The sequence below is a fragment of the Micropterus salmoides genome, unplaced genomic scaffold (assembly GCF_014851395.1).
Source record: "Micropterus salmoides isolate LMB-PRFRI ecotype aquatic unplaced genomic scaffold, ASM1485139v1 Ms_hic_scaffold_18, whole genome shotgun sequence".
NCBI classification, from domain to species: domain Eukaryota; kingdom Metazoa; phylum Chordata; class Actinopteri; order Centrarchiformes; family Centrarchidae; genus Micropterus; species Micropterus salmoides.
In genome coordinates, this window is record NW_024040928.1 from 20,617,600 (window position 1) to 20,640,976 (window position 23,377).

Genomic DNA, 23,377 nt, shown 5'->3' on the forward strand with positions numbered 1-23,377 from the left:
TCACTCTCTCTCTCTCTCCCCCCTTCATTTTAGAGCATTTCCTTTATTTTTTTTAACTCTGTCTGTCATTCTCAATTTCTGTCATTCCCTGTATCGCCCTCTCATTATCTTTGTAATATAATAAGTTTGCACACAGATGAGAAGAGAAGAGCGTCGAGGAATAAAAAGCAGTAGATAGTAGAGAGAAACCAGGGGGAAAAGAGAGGTGAACAGAAAAAAAAAAAAGAAGTGCTGTGTTAAAAAGCTGAGTCCACCAGAGCAGTCACAACAAATTCATCTCTCTCTCTCTCTCTCTCTCTCTCTCCATTCTTTCTTTCCCTCTCTGGCCCTTCCTCTGTTACAAGCTGGCCACAGTAATACAATAAAGAACTTGGCTCAGCTCTGTGCGTCTGCATGCATGAATGTGTGTGTGTGTGTGTGTGTGTGTGTGTGTAAGGTAGACGACACCTCTTACTCCCTACTCTCTGTCTCATCATTGCAGCTGTTCCACAGAGGTGTGTTTCAATATATCACCCTGTCACACACACACGCATACACACACACTCAGTCCCTGCTTAATAAGCAGTATTCAGAGCTCCTGGGTTTATAGAAGCTGAAACTGCACTCCTGCACAAAACTGGAGCCTTTCTTTCTTTCCTTTGGTCCTTCTTCATTTCTTTTTCTTTACTCCCTTCCTCCTACCTCTCTACCATATTTCATTTGTTGCCATTTCTTCCTATCTTTTATATTCCGTTCCTTCTTGGCTACTTTCCTTCATTTATTTTACTTAAACTGCAGTTCTGTTCTTCTTTCTTTGTTCCCTGATTCATTTCTTTTCTTGAACCACAGTGAGGCCTTCAGACAAACATCCAATTGAATAACCTGAAGGAAGTTGGTGTGTTGTGCAAATAGATTTAAACCAATGGTTAGCTCATCCAGTGACCATCACTAGAGCTAAAGCTATAAACACTAATCCAGAAGAAAAAAGAACAGAGAAGTGCCTGTACATAATAACACTAGTGTGTTTGCAGGATCCTGAGAGCTAAATGTTTAATGCCACTGATTGTCAAAAGCAGATTACTTATGCCTAAAATACACAAGCAATTTAATATTATTCACCCACAGACATTACTTTAATGTTTAAATGAATAATTTGAAATTTTAGAAAATGCCCATATTTTCTCTCTTGCCGAGAGTTGGATGAGAAGATTGATATATAGGCCTACCGCTATCATATCTATACATTAAATATGAAGCTACAGCCAGCAGCTGGTGAGCTAAGCTTAGCATGAGAACTGGAACTTGTAATTTTTCCACTTTGGTTTTTAAAGTGATTTAATGTAGTAATTAGTGAGTTTTAAAGGTGCTGGTAAGCAACCTTTCCTAAATTTGAACAGAGCCATGTTTTCACTTTTGATACTAATCCAAGCTAATCGGCAACTGCCTGTAGCTACATCTTTAGCGCACAAATGAGAGTGGTATTGATTTTTAATAAACTCTTAGAAAATCAGCGATAAAAGTGTATTTCACAAAATACTAAACTGTTTCTTTGAGGGGCATGATATCAAATGAAAAGTTATGAACATGAATACAAACTAAGTGTAAATCATATAATACGGCCCAGGAGAGTAAAACCAGCTCTGCCGGGCCATTTCAAATCTTTTAGTTAACTACACAGTTCAAGTTGATTGTATTCTTTCCTTTGCTGTTCTCTGCCCAGATTAGTTGTCACACTGAATGTGAGGAATGTCAGTGGCCCAGCTATTTTTATACATGGATACAACAGAAAGCCAAGAGAAAACAGGAAAGAGAGGGAAAAAAGCAAAGAAGCTGGAGGACGAAAGTGGACACCTGGATGAGTCCTGAGGCTCTGCAGGGGAGGAGGGGAGAAACCAAGGAGGAGGGAGGATGGGTAGAAGGGTGGACAGTTTCCTTCAGCTGTTCCCTCATATGGGTACGTATGTGCTGTCAAGTGTGTGTGTGTGTGTACGGTCCATATGTCCATTAGTGCTGGAGGAGTTGAACAGGGGGTCATACCAGATGGACACACACAGACAGACAGACACAATGACAGATTCCACCCACTAGCATCATGTAACCACAATTCAGCAGCTCTCCTGATTGCATGCTATTCCACATGCAATATACTAACTTTAACACTGCAACATATGAGCAGAAGATGCGTTGGCCATGAATAGTGTGAGATTTCTGTCCAGTTCTACAAAAATCAACAAAATTAACTGTTACAGTGTTCTTTACTCTTTGAATTAAATCCAAATTGTTCTTCTGTGGCACTGATTTCAACAGTTCTCAAGTCATTCAAAGACATTTGTTTTTTATCTACCTCATTTGATTGCAGATCAAAAAAACCTGCTGTAACATCACAGGCCACAGATAAGGCCAGAAGTGAAACAAGGTTTCTGCCCATAGAGAGCAGTGAAGAGCTGATTTAAAAATCGGTTTAATTTAAGATTTAAAAAGCCTCTAATCTTAGAAATCCTTCCACTTTGAAATTCTTCTATCCATTTTACAAAGTTCCTTTCTAACACTGCAGAATGGGTGCAACTAGCAATCCTTTTCATTCATCGATCAATCGCTTCTGGCCTATGAAAAATGCCCATTGCAATTTCCTAGAGCCCAAGGTGACCTCTTCATATTGCGTAGTCCAACCAATAATCCAAAACCTAAACGTATTCAATTTAGTATAACGGAAGACTAAGAAAACTAACAAATATTCACATTTGAGAAGGTGAAACCTGTGAATCCTGGACATTTTTGCTTAGAAAATGATTTAAACAATTAATGGATTATTAGAATTGTTGCCCATTAATGTTCTGTCACATCGTTTCTACAACTAAATGTTGCAGCTGTATATCAACTCATTACACTAAATGAAAGCTTCTTAAAATTTGTCTTTATAGCACCGTGTATAGTTGTGCTACTCATCAGGCCTGCACAGAATAATTCTGGTTAAGAGTGGATACTGCAAAGCTCTCAGAAATAAATTGTGGCTGTTGACCCCGATCAACCTCTCACTCTCAACACACACATCACAAATATACAGACACAGACTCTCTCACACACAAACACACTCCACTTAATATCCTCAGCACTCCACTCACCACTCCATTCCTCATCCAGTAAACTGGGTCTTTGTGTGTGTCTGTTTGTGCCTGCGTGTGTGTGCGTGTGCGTATAAGCTGAGGTGAAAGGTTAAATGATGGCCATTAAGATTCATCTCTGAGTTCACTACCAGCAAACCAAACACCCACACACATGCACACACACACACACACGTGCGCGCACACACACACACTCACGAGGGAGGTCTTGCTGTCAGAGTGCAGCAATTGTCTCTCCTCTTCTGTTTGTCTCTCGCCTGTCATTTAGACTAATTCAAATCACTGAATGCATAATGAAAGCAGTAATTGTAGCACTAAAGTAGAGCTAAAAAGCATGGCTCACAACAAGCTACTCATTTTGTTGCTTCTCCTTTTTGGCTTCAAACTCCTGTCTTGTTAAGTGATTCTGGAGACGGGAGACGAACAGCATGTTGGATTATTCCTGCATAAATCAATTCCTGTACAGCTGACCATCTCTCTGTGGATCTGTTGTGACATGCCATCTACACATTTCATAATATTCGCTCTCTCTGCCCTCCTGCTGCCTCCCGGGATGAAGAAAGGAACAGAGGGATGAGGTGGAGCGGGTTACATATGAGGGGACGAAGAGAGGGAAGAATAAAGTGATGATTGAAGTCGTTCCATCTTCACACCTACAGATTGGAAATCGCCAAGCAATTTCCTGCTTTCACTATGTTTACCACACAAAAAGTGTGTGTGTGTGTGTGTGTGTGTGTGTGTGTGCGCGCGCATGTGTGTGTGTCTTTCAGTTAATCCCTTCCTCACTGACTAATTGACTGACTGACTAACAAGGAAGTAACTGGCTGACTGACAAACTGTCTCATTTTCTTCAATCTAAACTTTTACACACACACACACACACACACACACACAGATACAGTATATACACACACACACACAGTGTGATGACTGAGTAAACCTTGTGTCAATCCCAGCATGCCTCTCTGGTCTGAGGCAGGAGATTCTGTCATCACCACAGTTACTGTCAGGATGTATCATCGGTAGCCGTGGCAAATAATTAAGACCTGCCTGTCAGGCCTGTGGTCAGTGTGCGCGTGTGGAAACATATATGGATGGACAAACACATTTGTATAATTAACTACTTGTCATAAACACACGCACGCACGCATGCACACACACACACTCTCTCTCTCTCTCTCTCTTTTTCAAGCCAGAGCTATCCGCCAGCATGCATCAACATACCCAGTGTGTTACTCACCGAGACTCACCAGCCATTGGTCCCACACACACCCACTTTACACATAAACTTATATATATGGACTTCATTTGTCTCATTTTATTTTCCTTGTGGTTCTGGCAGTTGTACAGAATTAGTGTTTTGTACGCATGGTGGTGAATCACAATGCTTGGTAGTGTGTAGGAGTGGTGGAAGGAGAAAATAGATATTTTACTTAAGTAAAAGTAGCAATACTACAATGTAAAGTACTTGGTTACAAGTAAGGACCTGCATGTTGACACAAGTATAACATTTTTAATCAACATCATTGATTACTTGCTTCTGTCATTTCAGCTAATAGCGTTAGAAGCGTTCCAGCTTCTCAAATTGGAATATTTTCCACTTTCAGTGTACAGTGTTGTAAATTGAATATGTTAGGACTTTTGGTCCATATTTGGACACAAAATAAGGTATCTGAAGATGTCACCTGGGGCTCAGAGAAGTTGTGATGGGCTGTTTTTTTTTTTATAAATCAAGTAATCAAAAATAATGATCAGATTATTCGATTATGGTAATGTATAAAAAGCAACACGTTCTCATCCCAGGGCATCAAATACCAACGCTTCGAGAAAGCCTTACAAAGTGTCAGTATTTGAAGCACAATGTACCTTTCAGCATATGTATGAAACACATTTTCAATGTGTGGTATATATGCAGTTTGGTTAGGTTTAGAAAAAAAAAATGGTTTTGGGTTGAAATAAGTAGGCTACATTACATGACGGCGGATGGGTTACTTTGTAGTTACTTGAAAGCCCAGGGCGTCTCATACAGACTCTTTAGGGTAATCAAATACTTTGTCAGGCTTTCTCAAATTGTAGCTTTTTGACACCCTGGGAGGAGACCGGGCAGCAATAACATCATAAATAATTGTTAGTTGCAGCCCTACTGTTGGATAGTTTGGTTTATGTCATATTATCATATATTAGTAGCTGATCATATTTTTGTATTTTACAGTTTGTAAAAATTTTAATTTGTAAAGTGACTTGTACAATATTTCCTTCTAAAATGTAGTACAGTAGAAGTGTAAAGTAGCATGAAATGGCAATACTCAAGTAAAACACAAGTACTTCAAATTTGTACTTAGGTATAGTACTTGAGTAAATGTACTGAGTGGCCTTCCACCACCACCACTGTGGGTATTTCATTATTTTAAATTGCTTTTGATGATCATGGACTACTTTTTGTCTGTCACTATAGCTCTGTCTCAACTCTCTAAACAAGCAACTAATATTCTGTGTATGGTCCACTTCGCTAAACAACATTAAGATCATGTTTCGGGCAGTTGCTCCCTTCTACTACTAGTGAGCGTCCACATCCGTCCTCACCGCATTAAGCAGTGATGCAGGTTCACTGACTGAAAAGCGCCCGTGTGTGTGTGTGTACGGTCAGTAATGAGGTGTGACTAGTGTGTGTCAGTGAAAGTTGAGTGATCGGCGTAATGAGCAACAGAACATGGAGGACAAGAGAGAGCGGTTAAGAGGAAAAGAAAGGCATTAGATGTTCAGAAAAGGATGTGTTTATTTTTTTTATGATGATTGATTACACATCTAAAAGCAGTAAGTGTCTCTGCAAGTTGTGTTTGATGCTGCTGGATGTTTGATGGAACAGTCCAAAAATTTACGGGATATAAGAAAATGTCATTTTTCCGACTTAAGGAAAATGACACAGGTGTTGTCAGTCTGAAACCAGTTACTAGCCAGATGCGGAGCTTCCTGAACCAAATGACAAAATTCTTGTTAGCTTTCTAATATAAAACGTACAAACTGAATCTTGCATAGTAATAATCTAGACTGTGAAGATTTTTTAATTACATTTCACAAAAATAACACAATACACCTGGCTAAATAACCAAATAACATTGTCCATTGTTTCTAAACACTACTAAGTCTGAAACACACATCTCCATGTATGTATTTAGAAATAAAATCATACCTATAGCCTATACAAAAACATTATACATTTATATTTTGGCCCCATAAATTTTTTATTGGAGTTCTGTTATAGCTTGTGATGCTACCGTGTCTTCTTGTTTACATTACTGATAGCTAAAGATATTACACATTAATACACTCTTTAAGTTTTGTTGGTGAAACCAAATTGAGAAAAAGACTAATTTGAAACTACCTAGTAACTAAAAAGTACATAAGAAGACCTTTATAGACAAACTTATTAATGAATTTATGAATAGCTGGAGCTGCGCACTCCAGATCTCCGTGTAACGTACTTTCTTGGCTTCAATGACTTCATGTAAGTCAAGTAAATCATGCATTTGCTGATTTGATTTACATCAAAAATATGGGCTACGTGAAAATGAAGTTGGCCAACTGACGAAAGTAATTCTACCCTCCACTACATCTCCGTGGTTGGATTTAAACCATAAACTAGAGAATGTGAAACAGAAACAAGCCCTTGAAAGACAAACATACTGATTTCAGAGCAGAAACCTATCAGTCTCTGCAAAGGATTCCAGCCAGGTAGCAAAGTAAACACACGCACATGCACATGCACACACAGGAACAAGAAACAAAGTCCATCTCTCAAGTCCCTGCCTCCATCTGTGTGAATGTGGGTTAACAATTTGTCCTCTTTCTGCCGGCCAAAGTGTAACCTAACTACAACCACAAATGAGAAAGCAAGGCAACGCTTTCTGGTCCCTTCTCCACATGGTAGCAGTGAGTTTGTCTGAACCCAAAAACAGGACTTACGGGGAGGAAAAACCCTGACCAAGACAAGACAAAGGAAATTCAAGCTCTGCATCCTATCAAACCAGCATAACTTTCACTCCCTCCCTCCCTCTCTCCTCACTTGTTATCTGCAGATATGGAGGGGGTAAGGAATGAAAAAGAGTGCAGCTGCAAGAGTTTGTTGTGTCAGTCTGCTCTGTTCCTTATCACACTTCAAACAGCTCTTGCTCCTTCTCCCACACACTTTTCTCAGCCCACTTCTAGTCTGTATCATTTACTCCCAATTCATTCTCCTCCATTTTGTAAAATGATTATAGACCAAGTCTGTGTCACTCAGGTTAGGGCCTGTAATGTACATCTAAATCACTTCTTGTTTATAAGCCGTCTAAGTCAACCTGCTCTTTTCTGTTCTACTTTCTTAAAATCTGCTTTGTTCCATTATCTGTCAACAGTACATCTACAGTATACTGAGAGGAAAAGTTAAACTATTGGACAAAATAATGGTGACAGTAACACTCTTTTATGTCAATATATATATATATATATATGGATGTCTCCTAGCCAAGCCATATTTTTAAGTATTTGTTGCTTCACCTCTCAACAAATGGTAAGAAATTGCAACTTTGCGAAGCTGACAGCCACAAAAACACAATGGTAGCACCTTATCAATGGATTCAACTTCCAAGGAACCGGGCTCATGGTTTTAAGGTGATCTGATTCAGTACATCACAACTAGAAATGCTGGCACAGTTCACAGTCAAATCTTGAAATAAATCAAATTCTCTTCTGTTACACTCACATTGTACATGTTGTTCAAAATAGACAACACCACTGCCTTAAAATGATGCTCCTAGAGCACACATTTAAAAAAGATATGTGACAACAGGGAAAGATTTCTAAATTAGCTTATTGAAAAAGCCAACAGCAAAGAAAAATTGTATCATAGTCCCAAGATACATTAAACTTAAGTTTGTCAAACCATGCTTCATTATACTCTAATAACACGCTAAATTGATATCACAGCAGCCAACAAAAATGATTTATAATTCACTTAAGGAGTCAAGACATTGCGCTTGTAATAACAGCCGTAGAGTGAAGAAAGCGGTCTTCTGTCAAGCCCACACTTTGTTCACCCGTGGCAATTAGAAGAAGTTTGGCTTTTTAGTTCGTTCTCACAAGTAGGTGGAGGTTTTGCACTGTTCCCGGATGCGTTGGTTGCAAGCAACAGGCTGTTGATTTGCTTCTGATTCTAAGAAAAACCAGGCAGTATTATTAACGTGACTCATGTTCTGAGGAATCCCAGAAGAGAGGGCTACATGTTGAGTAGATTCCTCTGTTGCAAAGTCATCATACAAATATTAAATCCAGACCAAACTATTTTTCTTTTCACATTGGCAAAGTTATCCTTTAGCCCCTGCACATGCAGTTTCCCCCTTTTCTCCTTCAGCTTTAATTTTGTAAAGCATCTTATTAATCCAAGTTGTCATTAGATCTCTATGAAGGTTAACTATCCATCCATCAATCAAATGTAATTACATACCGTATACATTCTAGATGTATACAAAGTGCCTCATTTTATAAAACATTTCCCCAAAATTCAGCCTGTTATATTAGGTATCTTTGAAAAATGTTTCCACTAGAATAAAATACAATTAATAATAACGTTGTATAGGTTTGAAAAGATATGGTCAACACTGGTGAAATGCACTGTTTTGTATTAAGAGTGGTGTTCCCATATATGACATTATGGATCCATGTATGTATCTATGAAGAATCAAGTAAATCTTGAGATTTAAACCCAAAGAATGCTAACAGCCGTTCATTGTGGCTGGCTTGGCTAGTGGGATGTTGACTTCGTGTGAAAGTCATAGGGTTTGAAAAAATAAAAAAACTGTATAGATAACTTTTACTTTAGCATTTAAACACATATCAGTGTTTCTCACAATCACTTGAAGTTGTGCCATACAAGTACAGGAGATCTTTATGAGAGAAATAGTGCAAAAAGAAAACTACTAGACTATAGCCTTTTATTAACAGAAAATACATCTTCAAACAGCAGATTGTGTTGCAGTAAGCCTACATGAAATAAAATCCCTGCCATGACTTGTTTTATTAGGCTCACATTGTTAAACCACCAGCTCAGCATCATCACCTGTAATGACGAAATAATTATGTTTAGGTCACACACAGCTAAAAATGAATTCACTAAAAACCTGCGGTTGCTCTCCTCCTCTTTCACTCCCTCTCCCATGTCTGCTGCCTCAATTAAGGCCCCCACCCCCCTTCAATCTTTCTTGCTCTCATTGGACCACTAACCTTGATTCACTGTTCTCACTGTACTCTTCCTTTTACTCTGCCTCGGGCTAGAACATGCATTCACACACACTAAACACTAAAACACATGAACACAGACAGAAAGATTTACAACCCAACACGGAGTGGCATACGCTGAACGGGAGATATACACATGTACTTGACCATGGTAAAGTAGAAGTGGTTAGTTTGGGGCCAGTGCAAGGGGAAAGTGTGGCTAACCGAAACCACATGTGGCTGACTTTCTCTAACTCCATCCAGAGGTATGTGAGTCTCTGAAGTGTGTGTGTGTGCATGTGGAGGGGGAGGTGTGATAGCAGAAGGAAAGGCAGAGCAAGCTCATGGCTTGACTTTAACCTTTATATACCCAGGGAACAGTTGTGTTGAGCAGACACGCAGTTTTGTAGCCATGCTGCTATACACTCACAAGGTAACACACTTGGGAGCTGTCCCACTGTAACTACAGTTTTCTACTGGTGGCCACTGCAGCAGTGCCACATAAACTTCTTTTAAAAATCAACAGTTTGTTTCGACCTGAGTCTTTTTCTCGTAATTGTGCCACCTTTCCTCTTGCATAAATCATTACAACCGTTTGTCTCTAAGTCAAGCCAAAAGTAAACACCGAACGTAGCCCCCTTGATTGGCTAGTTTTGCATAGGGATCTATTACACAGACATTTGAAGGTGACAAAAGGTTGTATTACTAACATGTCTACTACATAATGCATTCAGTTATGTCTGACAAACATCGGTTCATACAACAGCATTGTCAAAAGAGACCATTTACCCCATCCCCTCTACAAGAAGATACAACAAATGTAGCCACTCTGTCTGGAGAGAGATTTTAAAAAGCTCTGTAGAAGTGACCATGGATGAATAACTCTTTTCACAGAACTGGTGAAATTACATTTTACTGTGATTGTACCTTCTATGATTACATGCGACAAACCTGATTTATTGATTCCCATTTGTGTACATAACTCTGAATAAGGACATTAGATAAGTTCTTATCAAGAGCTGAAAAGTATACTACAGACTGTCATCAGAGTTTTTCATCAAAAGAATCACTTCATACCACAAAACATCAACACATTTTTCCCCCCATTCAGAACTTAACATGCACAGACTGCAGTAGTTCTGTTTCAAACCTGTACTTGACTTCAGATAGCTCACTTTGTTCTGAGGGACTAACCCTACAAGACAGAGCGACGCTGTGCATTAAGGTAGTATTGTGTGTGTGTGTGTGTGTGTGTGTGTGTGTGTGTGTGTGTGAGGTTGAGTGTAAGAGACAGTTTATGTCATGGGGAGGCAGAGCTGTATCTGCTAACCGTTACTCCAACAAGACAGCTCGCTTGGCTCACACACACACACACACACACACACAAAACAAACACACACATGAGATGCACATACAGACACTTTATTTACCTTTGGCCCAATATAGACATAGTGACAGTTAACCTAGCCACTTAATACAAAGAGACAGTTTCTTCTTTGAAGACTTATATTCAGAGGGTGTGTGTGTGTGTGTGTGTGTGTGTGTGTGTGTGTGCACGTGTGAGTGTGTCCGTGTGTGTGAGTCAGAGTAAATCTGGCTGATCTGAAAACAGAGCAGGGAGAGAAAACACTAACAAAAGCATTCCAGAAAGTGGGGGAGAGAGAGATAGCAAGACAGAAAAAGAGAGAGGGAGAGAGACCTTGACGTGATACAGGAGGGGGTGAGGTAGAGACACGGGGGTGAGAATGTTTTTTGCAAGCGTGAAACTGTAGAGAGGAATTTGTTCTTTAGTTTTTGAGCCATCAGCTAAAACACACTGAAACATCAGTGTTTCATTTGGCAGCTACATAAACTGGTGTCAACTGGCAATGGTTTAAGTAAATTTCAATTACTATTTATTATTCTGATAATTGCAAAACAGGAAAGAATCATCTAAAAGCATTTTCTTTTTCTAGCTTCTCAATTGTGAGGATTTGCTGCTTTTATCTGTTTTATGTCGAAATAAATTGAATCTCTTGGGCTTTGGACTGTTGGTTGGACAAAACTAGAGATATGAAGATGTTACCTTGATCTTTAGGAAATTGTAATGGACATTTTTTTTTACTTTTTTTCTGACCGTTTGATAGCACAAACAAAAATTAAATTAAATTTCTACATTATTTTATGTATTTCTTTTCTCATGTTGGCTCACTTCAGGAATGTTTGTCCTGTTTGATTACAGAAAAATAAGTTTATGACTGTTGGCTGATTGGTTGGTTGAACCTTGGTTTAAACGTCAGTGGTTGTTGTAACCATCATCAGTTCATAGACAATTTTTGAAAATTGCAGTAGGAATGAATTTAGGGATAAGAGACAGTGCTTTTGAATCAAACTCACTTTTAACTTGTTTTAAAAGTACTGTATTCTTCTTATGTTCCTATTGTTCCCATGTGGTATTCCCATGTTGCCCTGTTTATAGCTCCCTTTGCGATTATAATTTCCACCTTAAACAGAATGCACACTTTATCCCTGTAATACAGCACCATTTAGTCTGAATTTGGGAACACAAAATCCCACCCTTGATCTTGTTGTGGGTCTTTGGAGGGGGAAGCACTGAAACTGGAGAAACAGGGAGGAGAGGAGGTGGGATGAAGACGGGGAATAAAGGGGGAGTGGAGGTGGGGAGTAGGAGGAGGACAAGGGGGAGAAAGGGGGGGATAAGGAGTACATGAGAAGGGGGGAGGGTTTGATAAACATTGTGTTGCTTTGTTTAGGTTAGTGGACCATAAATTCCAAGGAAAAGGAGGGAGGGGTGACTGAAAGAGGGGAATGAGGTAAAATAACCGTTAGAAGAAGCTTTGACAGGAGAAAAGAAGGGAGTCGTACTTGGATATGTTTAGAGAGAAGGGAGGCAGTATTGAAGGGAGAGGAGAAGAGAGTTTGTTTGACTGAAGTGACTGATTCTCTCGGCTCCACCAGACACGGTGGAGTCAGCATAGTATCAACATCACTGAGGAGTGTGAGCGTGTTGCACAAGTGAGTATCAGCATTAAAGAAATCAAATACCTTCACAATAAGTATCTCACGGCTACCTCCGAGTGAAAACCTCATCACCTCCTATTTTGGTGTTTTTCTTGGTTCACATATTGCTCTACAGCTGTGTGCGGAGACTTTTCACTGCACTGCCTTCTTATCACTTCCAGTGGAAAGGACACACTATTTGCACCATTCAAAAAGGATATATTCAGTGGTGCTCACTTAAAAACAAAAGTGTCTCAGGGAAACATGGTCTCAGTAGGTGTCCTGAGCATACAATCGATGGAAACCGTGGAAAAACTATTTACTAGTTCCATGAATGCATGGAAATAAATCTGAACGTGAACACTTGACTTGTGAACCACAGAAAGTTTGAAGGTACGAAGTTGCATATCAGCAGGCAGCCCTGGCCCCTCTGTCTGTTGAAGCTGTTGGTGGTGGTGCATATTTTTATTTGGATGTACGCCAGTAACATACTGTGATCATTTGTGACCTCTTCTAAATCCCAGTATGCATTTCAGTTGTAACGGCCCAGACTAGCAGGCAGTAATACTGTTTTGTAAGGTATTTATTATGGGTTAAAATTAAATTAAATACCTTCCAAGTGCCAGATACAAAATCTACTGTTGTTCTGTGCTAAAATACATTTGAGCATTAGCTGAAGACAAAGCAAGTGAGTATCCTTCCAAGGTTTCTGTACTTTTTAGTACTAAATTCCTTTTTTGTAATTATACGGACTGCATTTCATGTTGAGCTGCAGAGGTGTGACAGTAAAACAAAAGGGTAATTTTGTACTGTACTGCACTGTAAAAACTGTAACATTAGAAGATAACCACTTGATTTGCCTGCTGAGATTTGTTTTGCACAGAACGAGGACTGCCACCCATCTTTTCCATTTACATCATGTTAGTAGGAAGGGATTTTTTTTACTTCTAGTAAAGACAGCAACCCTTTGACACTTTCACTTTTATGTACATACACATAATGAGTGTTGTTTTAAGACCGACTTGAAATTATGTTCATCACTAGGTTCATTAAATGTTTCATCACTTTTATTTTAGTTAATCTGTGAGTCCTTGGGCCCAGCTTTTTGTAAAATATCTATCCCTGTAAAGTGGAAAGTTAAACATGATTGAGGGTGAGGATACTGAAATATGAAATCAAAGATTAATGATTCTCATTAATTAACTAGCTACTTATTAGCTAAATAACCTCATTTTATTATAAATATTGACAAGTATGACAACATTTTATTTTTATATTTAGAATGCTTTCTGTAATGTGTCTGTCTTATGTGTACTACATGTACATATGAACTATTAATATACTGTATGACTTCATCACAGACAGTGTTTCGGATATCAAGGCTGAGGAGGACCAACCAGAAAACTGACAGACAGATGTTCAACATTTAAATGTCTGTCTGCAAACTCCCACACATAGCCTGTCTGCTAGAGTGATTGACTGTAGGTGTGTATACGCAATTGCTGTCAGGCTGACCGTGTGTCTGCAGTCATCTAGTCATTTGGAGGGACACACACCGTCTGGCTGGCAGGCAGACAAACAGATAAAATGACAGATTAGGATGGACAGATATCATTTAGAGGAAAAAGAGAGGTCTGGAATATCTTCTAGAAGATTTAAATCTCTGCCTACACAGACAGACAGAGGACCAGCATCGTGGTGATGCAAAGATACATGGTCGGGGATGGAGATGATAATCTTAATGGACTGGTCATCTATCTGTGAGCTCCTGATTCACACACACACACACACACACAGAAGGGTTTATATATCTCAAAAGCTTTCTACTGCTTAAAGCTTACAGCTTAAAGGGCAGAAGAGAGAGTTATTAGAAAGGACTGTAGGAACAGTAAAAATAGTGTCCTTTTGATAACAGGATATGCATACTGTAGCTGTATGGCTAAAAGTGACTGTAGCAGAATGTCCTCTTGCTATGGTGTACGGCACAGAGATTGCTTATGGCTACTTTTGTGTGTGTTTGTGTTTGTGTGTGTGGGGGGGGGGGGGGGGGGGTTGCAGCTTCATGACAGATGTCTTCTTAACTGGACTAATGGAAACCACTTCAGCCACTGCCTATAGCTACACACACAGACACACACAAGAGCCCTTTGGCCATGTCTATAAAGTCCACCTGTAGGCTAACATGAAGTCGCTCAGTCGTTCCTACAAACACACACACACACACACACAAAAAGCTTTGTTGTCACATAACATAAATGTAAGGTAACGTAAAGTAAAAAAAACAAAGTGTGGTTTATGGTTAGTTTCTGATGTCACTTTAAATAAACTTTCTTATCTTCATTTGTCTCTTAAGGAGCTTTGACATTGACAAAGATAGCCCTAGCAAGGACACTAAAAGGCGCACGCCACTAAAAAGTAATACTTTATATGCCTTCACATTGTTTTTCTCCTTTTAAAATTTTGTTGTTTGGGTAATTTGTCTTTTCTAGGTAGTTGACAGTACAGGAAGGCAAGAGAGGGTGAGCCAAAAATGTGTTAATGTGGCACACGTCCCAGGATTGGTTTGAATGCCGGGTTAAACTTTAACCAAGTGAGCCACCAGAATTCCCCAGCACTCGTGTATTTTTGTCTGAGCGGTTTGGCTTGACCCCAGTATCATCAAACATTTGCTAAACATGCGGGACAATGGCAGGTTTTGGTTAGAGGGACAACAGGAAAGCTAGAGGCTGAAACTTGGATCAGCTACAGGATGAGCTTTTCGCTTTCACAATAGTATGCTAATATTATAGTATTAATAGCCAATTCGTGCTAATAATAGCAGTTTGTGAGTGGAAAATAAAAACTTGACTGGACATGGAGGACATTAATGTACCATCAAAGCAGATGTTCTGCTTTTGAGTCGTGAATTATTCACAATAGAACAAGAAATTTGCAGGGCTGGCTTTCAAAGGGGTTTAAGTTTGAGTTTGTCCCTGTAAACTAGAAATGAAGGGAGATATGTAGCCAATCCACAGCCAATCAATTAAATCAGGAATTTACAGGAAGATTAAGACTTCCTGGAAGACTAAATTGGAACCTATTATTTAAAACACTACACTTTTATTAATTTCTACCTCATCTACAAACTATCAATTAAGAACTCACAGAGCAAGAAAGGTTGCAAACACACCCTGTCTCAGGGTGTAATCTGCTGAGATTAGTGAGAGATCGTGTAGAACCTGCCAAAACCATTTTCAAGAACCTGTCCTGCTTAATAGGAACTGACAGTATTTCTGCCTCGCTGGGCTTTCATTAGGTCTCTATTATTATTGTATTAAATAATTTGAGCATGGCTCTCCAAATTCTATGTTTGACTCCCACTCACACAGTTTCAGTCTCAGTTTTTAAGGATTAACCAGAATGTGACCTTGTGTAAAATGAACTGAGGGTTTTTTGTCTTTGATTGTTGTGAATAAAAATATAAACATCCTATTTGCTTTGATTACCTCACAGCAAAGCCTTGTGGGATACCAAACTCCACAGTTACACATGATCTCTCTCTGTGGCGTGAAGTGTCTGCAGTGTATTTCACTAATCGTTGAATTACTAGTCATTTTCACAATAACAAACAACTCCCTCATTAACAACCATCCCGTGTGAGTGTGTGTGTGAATGTGTGTGTGTGAGAACGGGACAAAGACTGAGGGGGAAGCAAAGCTAGAGGATGTGTGTGAAACAGAGTGAGAGGATGTGTGGTTGCTAAAGTGGACAGAAGAGAAGAAGAGGAGAAGAAATAGACATGAGACAAAGAGGCGTGTTCGGCTGCTGCAGGAACAAAGTTTCTCAGAGCTCCCTTATTAAAGAACAGTCTCAACTAAATAAACAACACCTGGGAACTTCAAACCTACCGACAGCTGTCTAACTACACAAAGACAGACAGAGACAAGGAGAGGAGACACACAGACAAATGACAAATAGATTAACTGACAGCCAGGTTGGCAGAGACACAAAGACAACAGCAAACCAGTGCAAGAGCACTTCAAATAATTCATCAATTCAATTCAAGTTTATCATTTTAGACATGATTTCCACCAAAATAGCAGCAGACATGACCTGAAAGTTATATGAAGGACTGAAACTATTTTGACACTGAATCAAATAGTTAATTGTAAGTATCACTGCATACTGTACCTTAATACCAGCTAAATAAGGTGTTCCATATTCCAAGATGTTATGCTCGTGTGCAAAGGTGAAATTGCAAAAACAACCATAAATGAGCGTCCGCATGGGATGGTTAGTAAAGACACACCAAAAAAAAGACGGAATGACCAAACTAACAATTAGATCACAAAAACGGACTTCGACACATTGAAAAGGGAACTTAAACAGTGACATTTAAAGGTGAGGACTATGTACAAGTGGTGATGATACTACAACAACGATGATGACTATGACAGATGAAGTTCAGCTCTTGGCTGGTCACTCGTAACTCACCCTTCTCAGAGCGCCCCATGTGAGCTGGGTCCAACAGAAGCAAAGCAGAGAATAATAAGACAGAATTAGATTGGAGAGCATGCACAGGCGTACAATCACATATATGCAAGAGAGAAGCTGTGTGTTTCAAGATTCAGCAGACATCTATTGATCCACAAAGGACCATATCCTCTCAAGTGCAGGGTGGCAACTAGCAATTATTTTCTTTATTAATCGATTCATTGTTTGGTTTATAAAATGTCAGAAACATGTGGAAAACAGACATCACAATTTGCTATAGCCCTAAGTGTTATTTTTTAATTCTCAACAGACCAGGTTCAAATGCTGACAGAGCTCATTGACAGTGAAGACAACATTAAAGAAGAAAAATGCAGACGTTACCATCAAAACCTATGTCATAGTATGGCTGAGCTCCCATTAACCTTTTACGTCAAATCCAGCTTCAGTGTACACATTACTGATAACTGACACACAATGCACACAAATAAGGATTAAAAAAGTAGTGAGGAGAATCTGTTGACTTGCACATATTTTGCCAACAGATGCCCAACCTTAACCTTTATCCTCTGCTTCACCTAACCCTCATGTTAACCCTAAAAATAATCAATTTCCCAAGACTGTCATCACCTGCCACCACTTTTCCCAGTCCCTCTCTCGTTTACACACACACAGACAAAGACCCACCAGCCATGACTCTATTTTATATATATGTATGTATGTATGTATGTATGTATGTATGTGTGTGTGTGTGTGTGTGTATTTATCACCACACACTACACTAAACAACTGGTACTGAGGGGGCTCACATCTGTGTCTGTGTGAGGGAAAGAGAGAGAGTGTCTATGTGCAATGTAATTAATCAGCTGAGAGTGTTGATTACTTAATCTGTCATTAGCCAATGATGTGTGTAAGTGCGTGTGTGTATGTGTATGAGTGCAGTAGTGTGTTTCAAGGCCCCCTTGTACCGACAGCTGTGACCAGAGCCAAACAGGGCAGAGCAGAGATTGATGATACTGGACTAATACCATCATTCATCAGGGATGTGATATTTCAGGGATTTGGGATTTGTTTTGCACGTGCAGCCTCCCTTCATTTCCAATGGGACTTTAACACTTTCTTGGTTCACTTCCTGCCGCATGACTGATGATTCACGCCCATCACGTACCAGTCTCTAAAGGTTAATCCTGACCATAACATTAGGTTATGTTGTTGTCATAAATTTTCAATTTGTGCATTGAATGCCTGAGTGGAAAACACCAAAAACTCACAAAGAAAAGTTTAAATACTGTGTATCAGCTTGTCTAAGGTGAAAGAGTTACAGTATCAAAAAGAAGAAGTCTGATGGAAACTGATTTTTCACTTTCTTTATGATGATGATGATGCAGTACCTGCTTGTGCTTAAGACAAGGCATCCATGTCATGCAGCCACTCACAGTTACCAGCCTGAAGCCCCAAATAATTACGAATAGGTGTTGGATATACATGAGCCCAACTTCCCCAGTTCGAGTTCATTGTAAAACGATAAATTTTTGGACCATTGGCTGGACAAAACAAGCAATTTCAAGATGTCACCTTGGGCTTCACCTCTACGGTTGCAGCTAACGATCATTTGCATTATCGATAAATGTGCTGATTATATTCTCTATTAATTGCTTAATGCACAAAATGTTGGGGACAAAACAAGCCCATCGGGATTCTCAGAGCCCATTCAGTCTGTTTACAATGATGCAAAACAGAAACAAAACAGGATTGTTTTGTTTCCGCTGTCATCATTACAGCGGAAGAGCTGGTAATAGTGAATGTTTGGCATTTTTGTAATTTACTGATACAATTGATCACACATCAAAATTATTTCTTTTAAGCGTCTATCATTTGAGGTCTAGGCTAAATCATTAATCAAGAAAATTATCAGCAGGTAAACAATATTGAAAATAATAGTGAATCTCAGGAGGGAAGCAGCAATAACATACCATGATGTCTTAGTGAAACCTTTTCTGGTCATGGGCAGTACTGTCACAGTACATAGATTTGTTTCACAGCTCGGTGTGTGGAAACCTGAATCACAACCTCCGTCAATCATGTCGTTGTTCTTTTAACTCTCTGATAACAGCAAGAGGTAAAAAGGTTGCACCGTCGCTGTGTGTCGCTAATCCATTTTTCAACACAAACCCTCAAATTCATTCATATACACACACGCACACAGTCTAATGAGGGATTAGCTAATGAATTCTCTTGACAGATTAATCACATTTTACACACGCGCTTGTGTGCGAGCAGACTTCATCCCCAAACGACTGAAGAAATGAGCCAGTAATTTCAAAGAGATGTGTTTTTGTTTTTAAATCTATCACTAAATTGAAATCCGTAGAAACAGATTGGCTCTGAGCAAAGTGGTGTTTGATTTGAAGAGAAGACGTTAAGATGGATCTGAAGGACAGCGGACGGAAGCGTTACTTTTAACAAGAAAATAAATAAAACGGCGTTTGATTTGGCGCCATCTTACATGGCATGAGTAGAATGGGGAGGCATTTTCACAGGAATCTAAACGAGAAGCAAACATTTCACATGCTCATCTTTGTACCACTGTACTCCAGAGGGCTTCAAAGCATCGGCCTCCCTCTTTCTCTTTAAGTGACAGCAACACACATCAGTTGACACACACAGTTGCTCGCGCACACACAGGACACGATGAGAAACACACACACACACTCCCTCCTGCCGTTTTCACTGTCTCTTGAGTGGAGGAGATGCCCACGGCCAAAAACCAATGGTTGCATTTCTTGTTTTTTCCCCCCTCCTCCCCTCCTCTTTCTCACTATGACTCTCTTTCTTTCGCCTCGTCTTCACAATTTTATTTCATCTTGCAAATGGAGCTGAAAAGTAATTATAATTAAACCAACTTGGTTCAAATGTTCAAAATACTGAAATAATTTACAATTATAATTAAACCAGCTCAGATGTGGTGTTCAGTACCAGCGGCAGCCTTCTAATTCGTCTGGAGACACTAATGGAAAACAATTATTTCACTTCATTAAGATTAAAGACGCCTGGAATCTGTGTCACCACTCGATCAGAGAGGAGACGGATTTAGAAAGTTGTCAAATTAACATAAACTCAGTTACTGATTTCGTAAAAGCAGCGAGACGCGCATCCTTGTTCACATTTATTACCCTGACTTTGTGATAGTGATGGGCCAAAACAAAACAGCACGATAAGGCGAGACAAGAGGGAGACAGATTTATATAAATGCCATAATTTATAGTTTGACTTTCTAAATGGGGAAACTAGAAGATAAATTAGGAAACAAGACAGATTTAGAGAAAAGACATCTTCACACAATTTTCAAAGTGACTTTGTTCAAATATGACAGATACAATGAAATCCTCGCCACTGCTTTTTCTCGTCCTTGTCTGTGATTCCAGTGTGCGCCGGCTACTGCACCACAACCCACATCTCTCCCGTGACTGTCTGTGATTTCTGTCATTATTGACTCCTGATCTAACAATCGCCACTTTTTCTCAGCAACAGTTCAGATTGGCAGTATTAATTATTATCTTTCTATTAACCCTTTCGGCCTCACTGGTTAAACATTTAAGTGATCTAATAACAGTGAGTGACAGAAACACCTGTGCTGTATCTGTAAAATCTAGCATGCCCTGCACTCTCTGCACCAAATGTTACTGTTGTCTTTTTAAACTCTGAAATTTTTCATGATTGGGATTCACAGTGTGTAAAAAAAGGGCATAACAATTACTTATTTATCTCTAGAAATGGTGTAATTTCATTGCAACTAAACAACCAATTCCCTGCATCTGATTTACTAAAATCACTGTTACTATTGCTTTTATGTAAAAAAAATATATATATCTACTTTAGTTTTTAACCCCCTTTCCCCACTAATGATATCCCACCTCCTGCTCTCTGTGAAGCAGCATCTACTAGTATTTACTTGCAAATTAACAGCACTCAGATTCCCAAAGAGGCCTCAAAGAAATTCCACACATTTGTTACCCAGAGGGCCAAATGGCCACAAGGGAGGGGAGAGGGTGGGTAGTTATGGGATAGGGGTGGGGTGGCAATAAAACGTTCCCAGATGAAGGGGTAATTAATGTGTAATTTCTATGCAAATCATTAACAGGCCTGAGGGAACACTGGGGCAGAAAACGACGTTTTTATACTATTTCTAGCACTTAAATGGAGCGTGGTGTGTCCTTTATTAGAGCCTTATAGGGGTTTTGGTATGAGTTTGGAGGTCAGCTTTCTACCAGCTGTGTGAGTCTCTCTCTCTCTCCCTCTCTGTGTTGGAGTTCAGAGAAGACCAACTGCTGAATGCGGAAATAAAACGTACGGCAGCCACGCAGGCAGCGACACAGGTAGAGAGAGAGAGAGAGAGAGAGAGTTTTCCTGCGAGGAGACCGAGAGCTGCGGAACACAGCCTGCTTGAGGACTTTGTTTTCTCTCCGCGTCCGATTAGTCCTGCACCGGCAACACGGCTACAGCTATCACCTCCCTTCTCGAGTTCATTTAGGGGACTTTTTACATTCGCATCCTTCTCGGAATGCATTCGTGTTTCCGCAGGACGAAACGAGAGCAAATGCACACTTTGCGATTCTAGTTTACAACAGCCTTAAGTCCAGGAGAAAGGGGCTCCATGCACCCCCAGACACACGAGACGGAGTTTAATGTCACGGCCGTTTCATTACTAAACAATGGTCATGCACACTGTTGCATAGACTAGTTCAATTGTGACTATTTTGAGTTAAGGTTTCATCCTCTCCGCCTTGTAGAGTTTGTCAATAAAATCACATCTAACGTCATAAGTAATCACATATGAAACCGGGATCCAAGAAAATGTATTTCCTTACTAAATACGTTAGATCATACAGCGCAAGAACAACATTCACTTCATCGGCGTACAGGCTATATTTCCAACCATTAGGTTTTACTGTAGCGCTGGTAAAGTTGGAACAGAGGAGGATCTTTGGTTTGCAAAGAGCGAAAAGCTCACGGCGCTCGCGATCCGGACCGACAGTGGCCCCATACAAAATAGCAATAGTCTTTAAAGACTTAAAATACATCACAGATAATAGAAAATGACACCTTTTTAAATAACAGTAGTATATCATGTAAGTTAAAGTAGAATAGGAGTCAGAAAGAATCGTTAATAAGGCTTTCACCTCTGAGAAGAGAACCACTGGGGGGAAACACCATAAAGTTCATGATTACTGTAATGACCACACATAAGTCATCGTTGTTGCACTATAGTTATTCGGAGGTGATCTCCGTGCACACAGCAACTTTCTCTCACTCCATGCGCTGTTCGCGAGCCTGCACTGCTGAGCGGTGAACGACGCTCCCCTCACACACACACACACACACACACACAAGCTCTACGGTCTTAACATATACGCTTCCAACACATGCTGTGAACAGGTAACTCCGTGCAAAAGCTGTAAAAGGCTGGTCAGTGTAGCCTGTTTTTCTCATTACTGCAAGTAAATGCAGTTGTTTTGTGATTTTTGGTCCTTAAATCAGATCGTTTTATTAAAAAAAATCATTCCGGAGTCCCGAGACAGCCTTAACAGAATGAATGCAACTCAGTTTAAACGTTTAAGATACGAGTTCACAATCCTATTGTTAGATCAGCGTTAGTCATTTGTGCAAGTCAGTGCATCCCAACAAGAGATCTCACACAGGCTTTAAATACTACGACTTGCATGCAACGTTTAGAAACATTTTACATTTTAGCAGTGACAAAAGTACATTCACTCCATGAAACCTGCACGTCTCCGATCCGAGGACATCTAAAAACAGGCCCAAAGCGATAAAAAAAAGGCACGTCGTACAGTTTAAACACGGAGGCTAACTTTTCTTCTTCACCTTAAACACACCTGTCCGATATTCATACGCTTACACGGATGGAGAAAACGAAATCGTCCAGACTTTCCATTAAAGACACGGAAAACACACTTAACTGTCTGTCTTTCCTCGCTTCGTCCTTACCTGTCGGTATTTGGCCGGAGACGTTCCCAACTGTCGAAAAGAGAAACAGGAGTCCCAGGAATGCAGAGAAAAGTGTATCCATGTTTTCAAACGTGGCCGTGTGTTGAGTCCGTAACAGTTTTCCTCTCCGGAAAGTTTTTTCCTGCGAGTTTCTCCGTCCTCTCCTCTGTCTTCGCTCTTCTTTATTTCTTTCTTTAGTTGGTTTTTATTCCTCCTGTTGTGGATTCAGTCGCCCCATTCTCTCCTTCCTCCGGTTTCTCTCTTTTCGCTTCCTACGGGGCTCTGCGGACACCACACTTTGTTTCACACAGAGCGAGGGAGCGCGCACGCGAGAGAGAGCGAGAGAGAGGGAGGGAGGTAGAGCGAGCGCAGCAGAGAAAGTGCGTGACGTCACGAGGCAGGAGTTGATTAAAAACACAAATTAAAAGAAACAATGTCACTAAACTTTAATTTCTTGATGATGCGTTTAGTTTCACTTTATGTTTATTTTCCATAAGTCATTGTTTAAAACAAACTGTGATCACCACCAGCACTCAAATGTTCAGTAA

General features: G+C 39.9%; 1 protein-coding gene across 16 annotated transcripts in view; it reads right to left on the reverse strand.

Annotated features, from left to right (window-relative positions):
- Positions 1–23,152, reverse strand: part of ptprk (protein tyrosine phosphatase receptor type K) — a 119,029-nt gene extending 95,877 nt beyond the window's left edge. For 11 of the 16 annotated variants that reach the window (XM_038726096.1, XM_038726088.1, XM_038726090.1 and 8 more), the window contains exons 1-2: positions 22,830–23,151; positions 16,827–16,850 (exon numbers count right to left, since the gene is read on the reverse strand). In XM_038726096.1, coding sequence (XP_038582024.1) covers positions 16,827–16,850; positions 22,830–22,911 — 106 coding nt within the window. In that variant the 5' untranslated portion in view covers positions 22,912–23,151. Of the gene's footprint in view, positions 1–16,826; positions 16,851–22,829 lie in introns of all 16 variants that reach the window. The other 5 variants (XM_038726097.1, XM_038726099.1, XM_038726098.1 and 2 more) reach the window with 3 other exon arrangements.
- Positions 23,153–23,377: the final 225 nt, after the last annotated feature.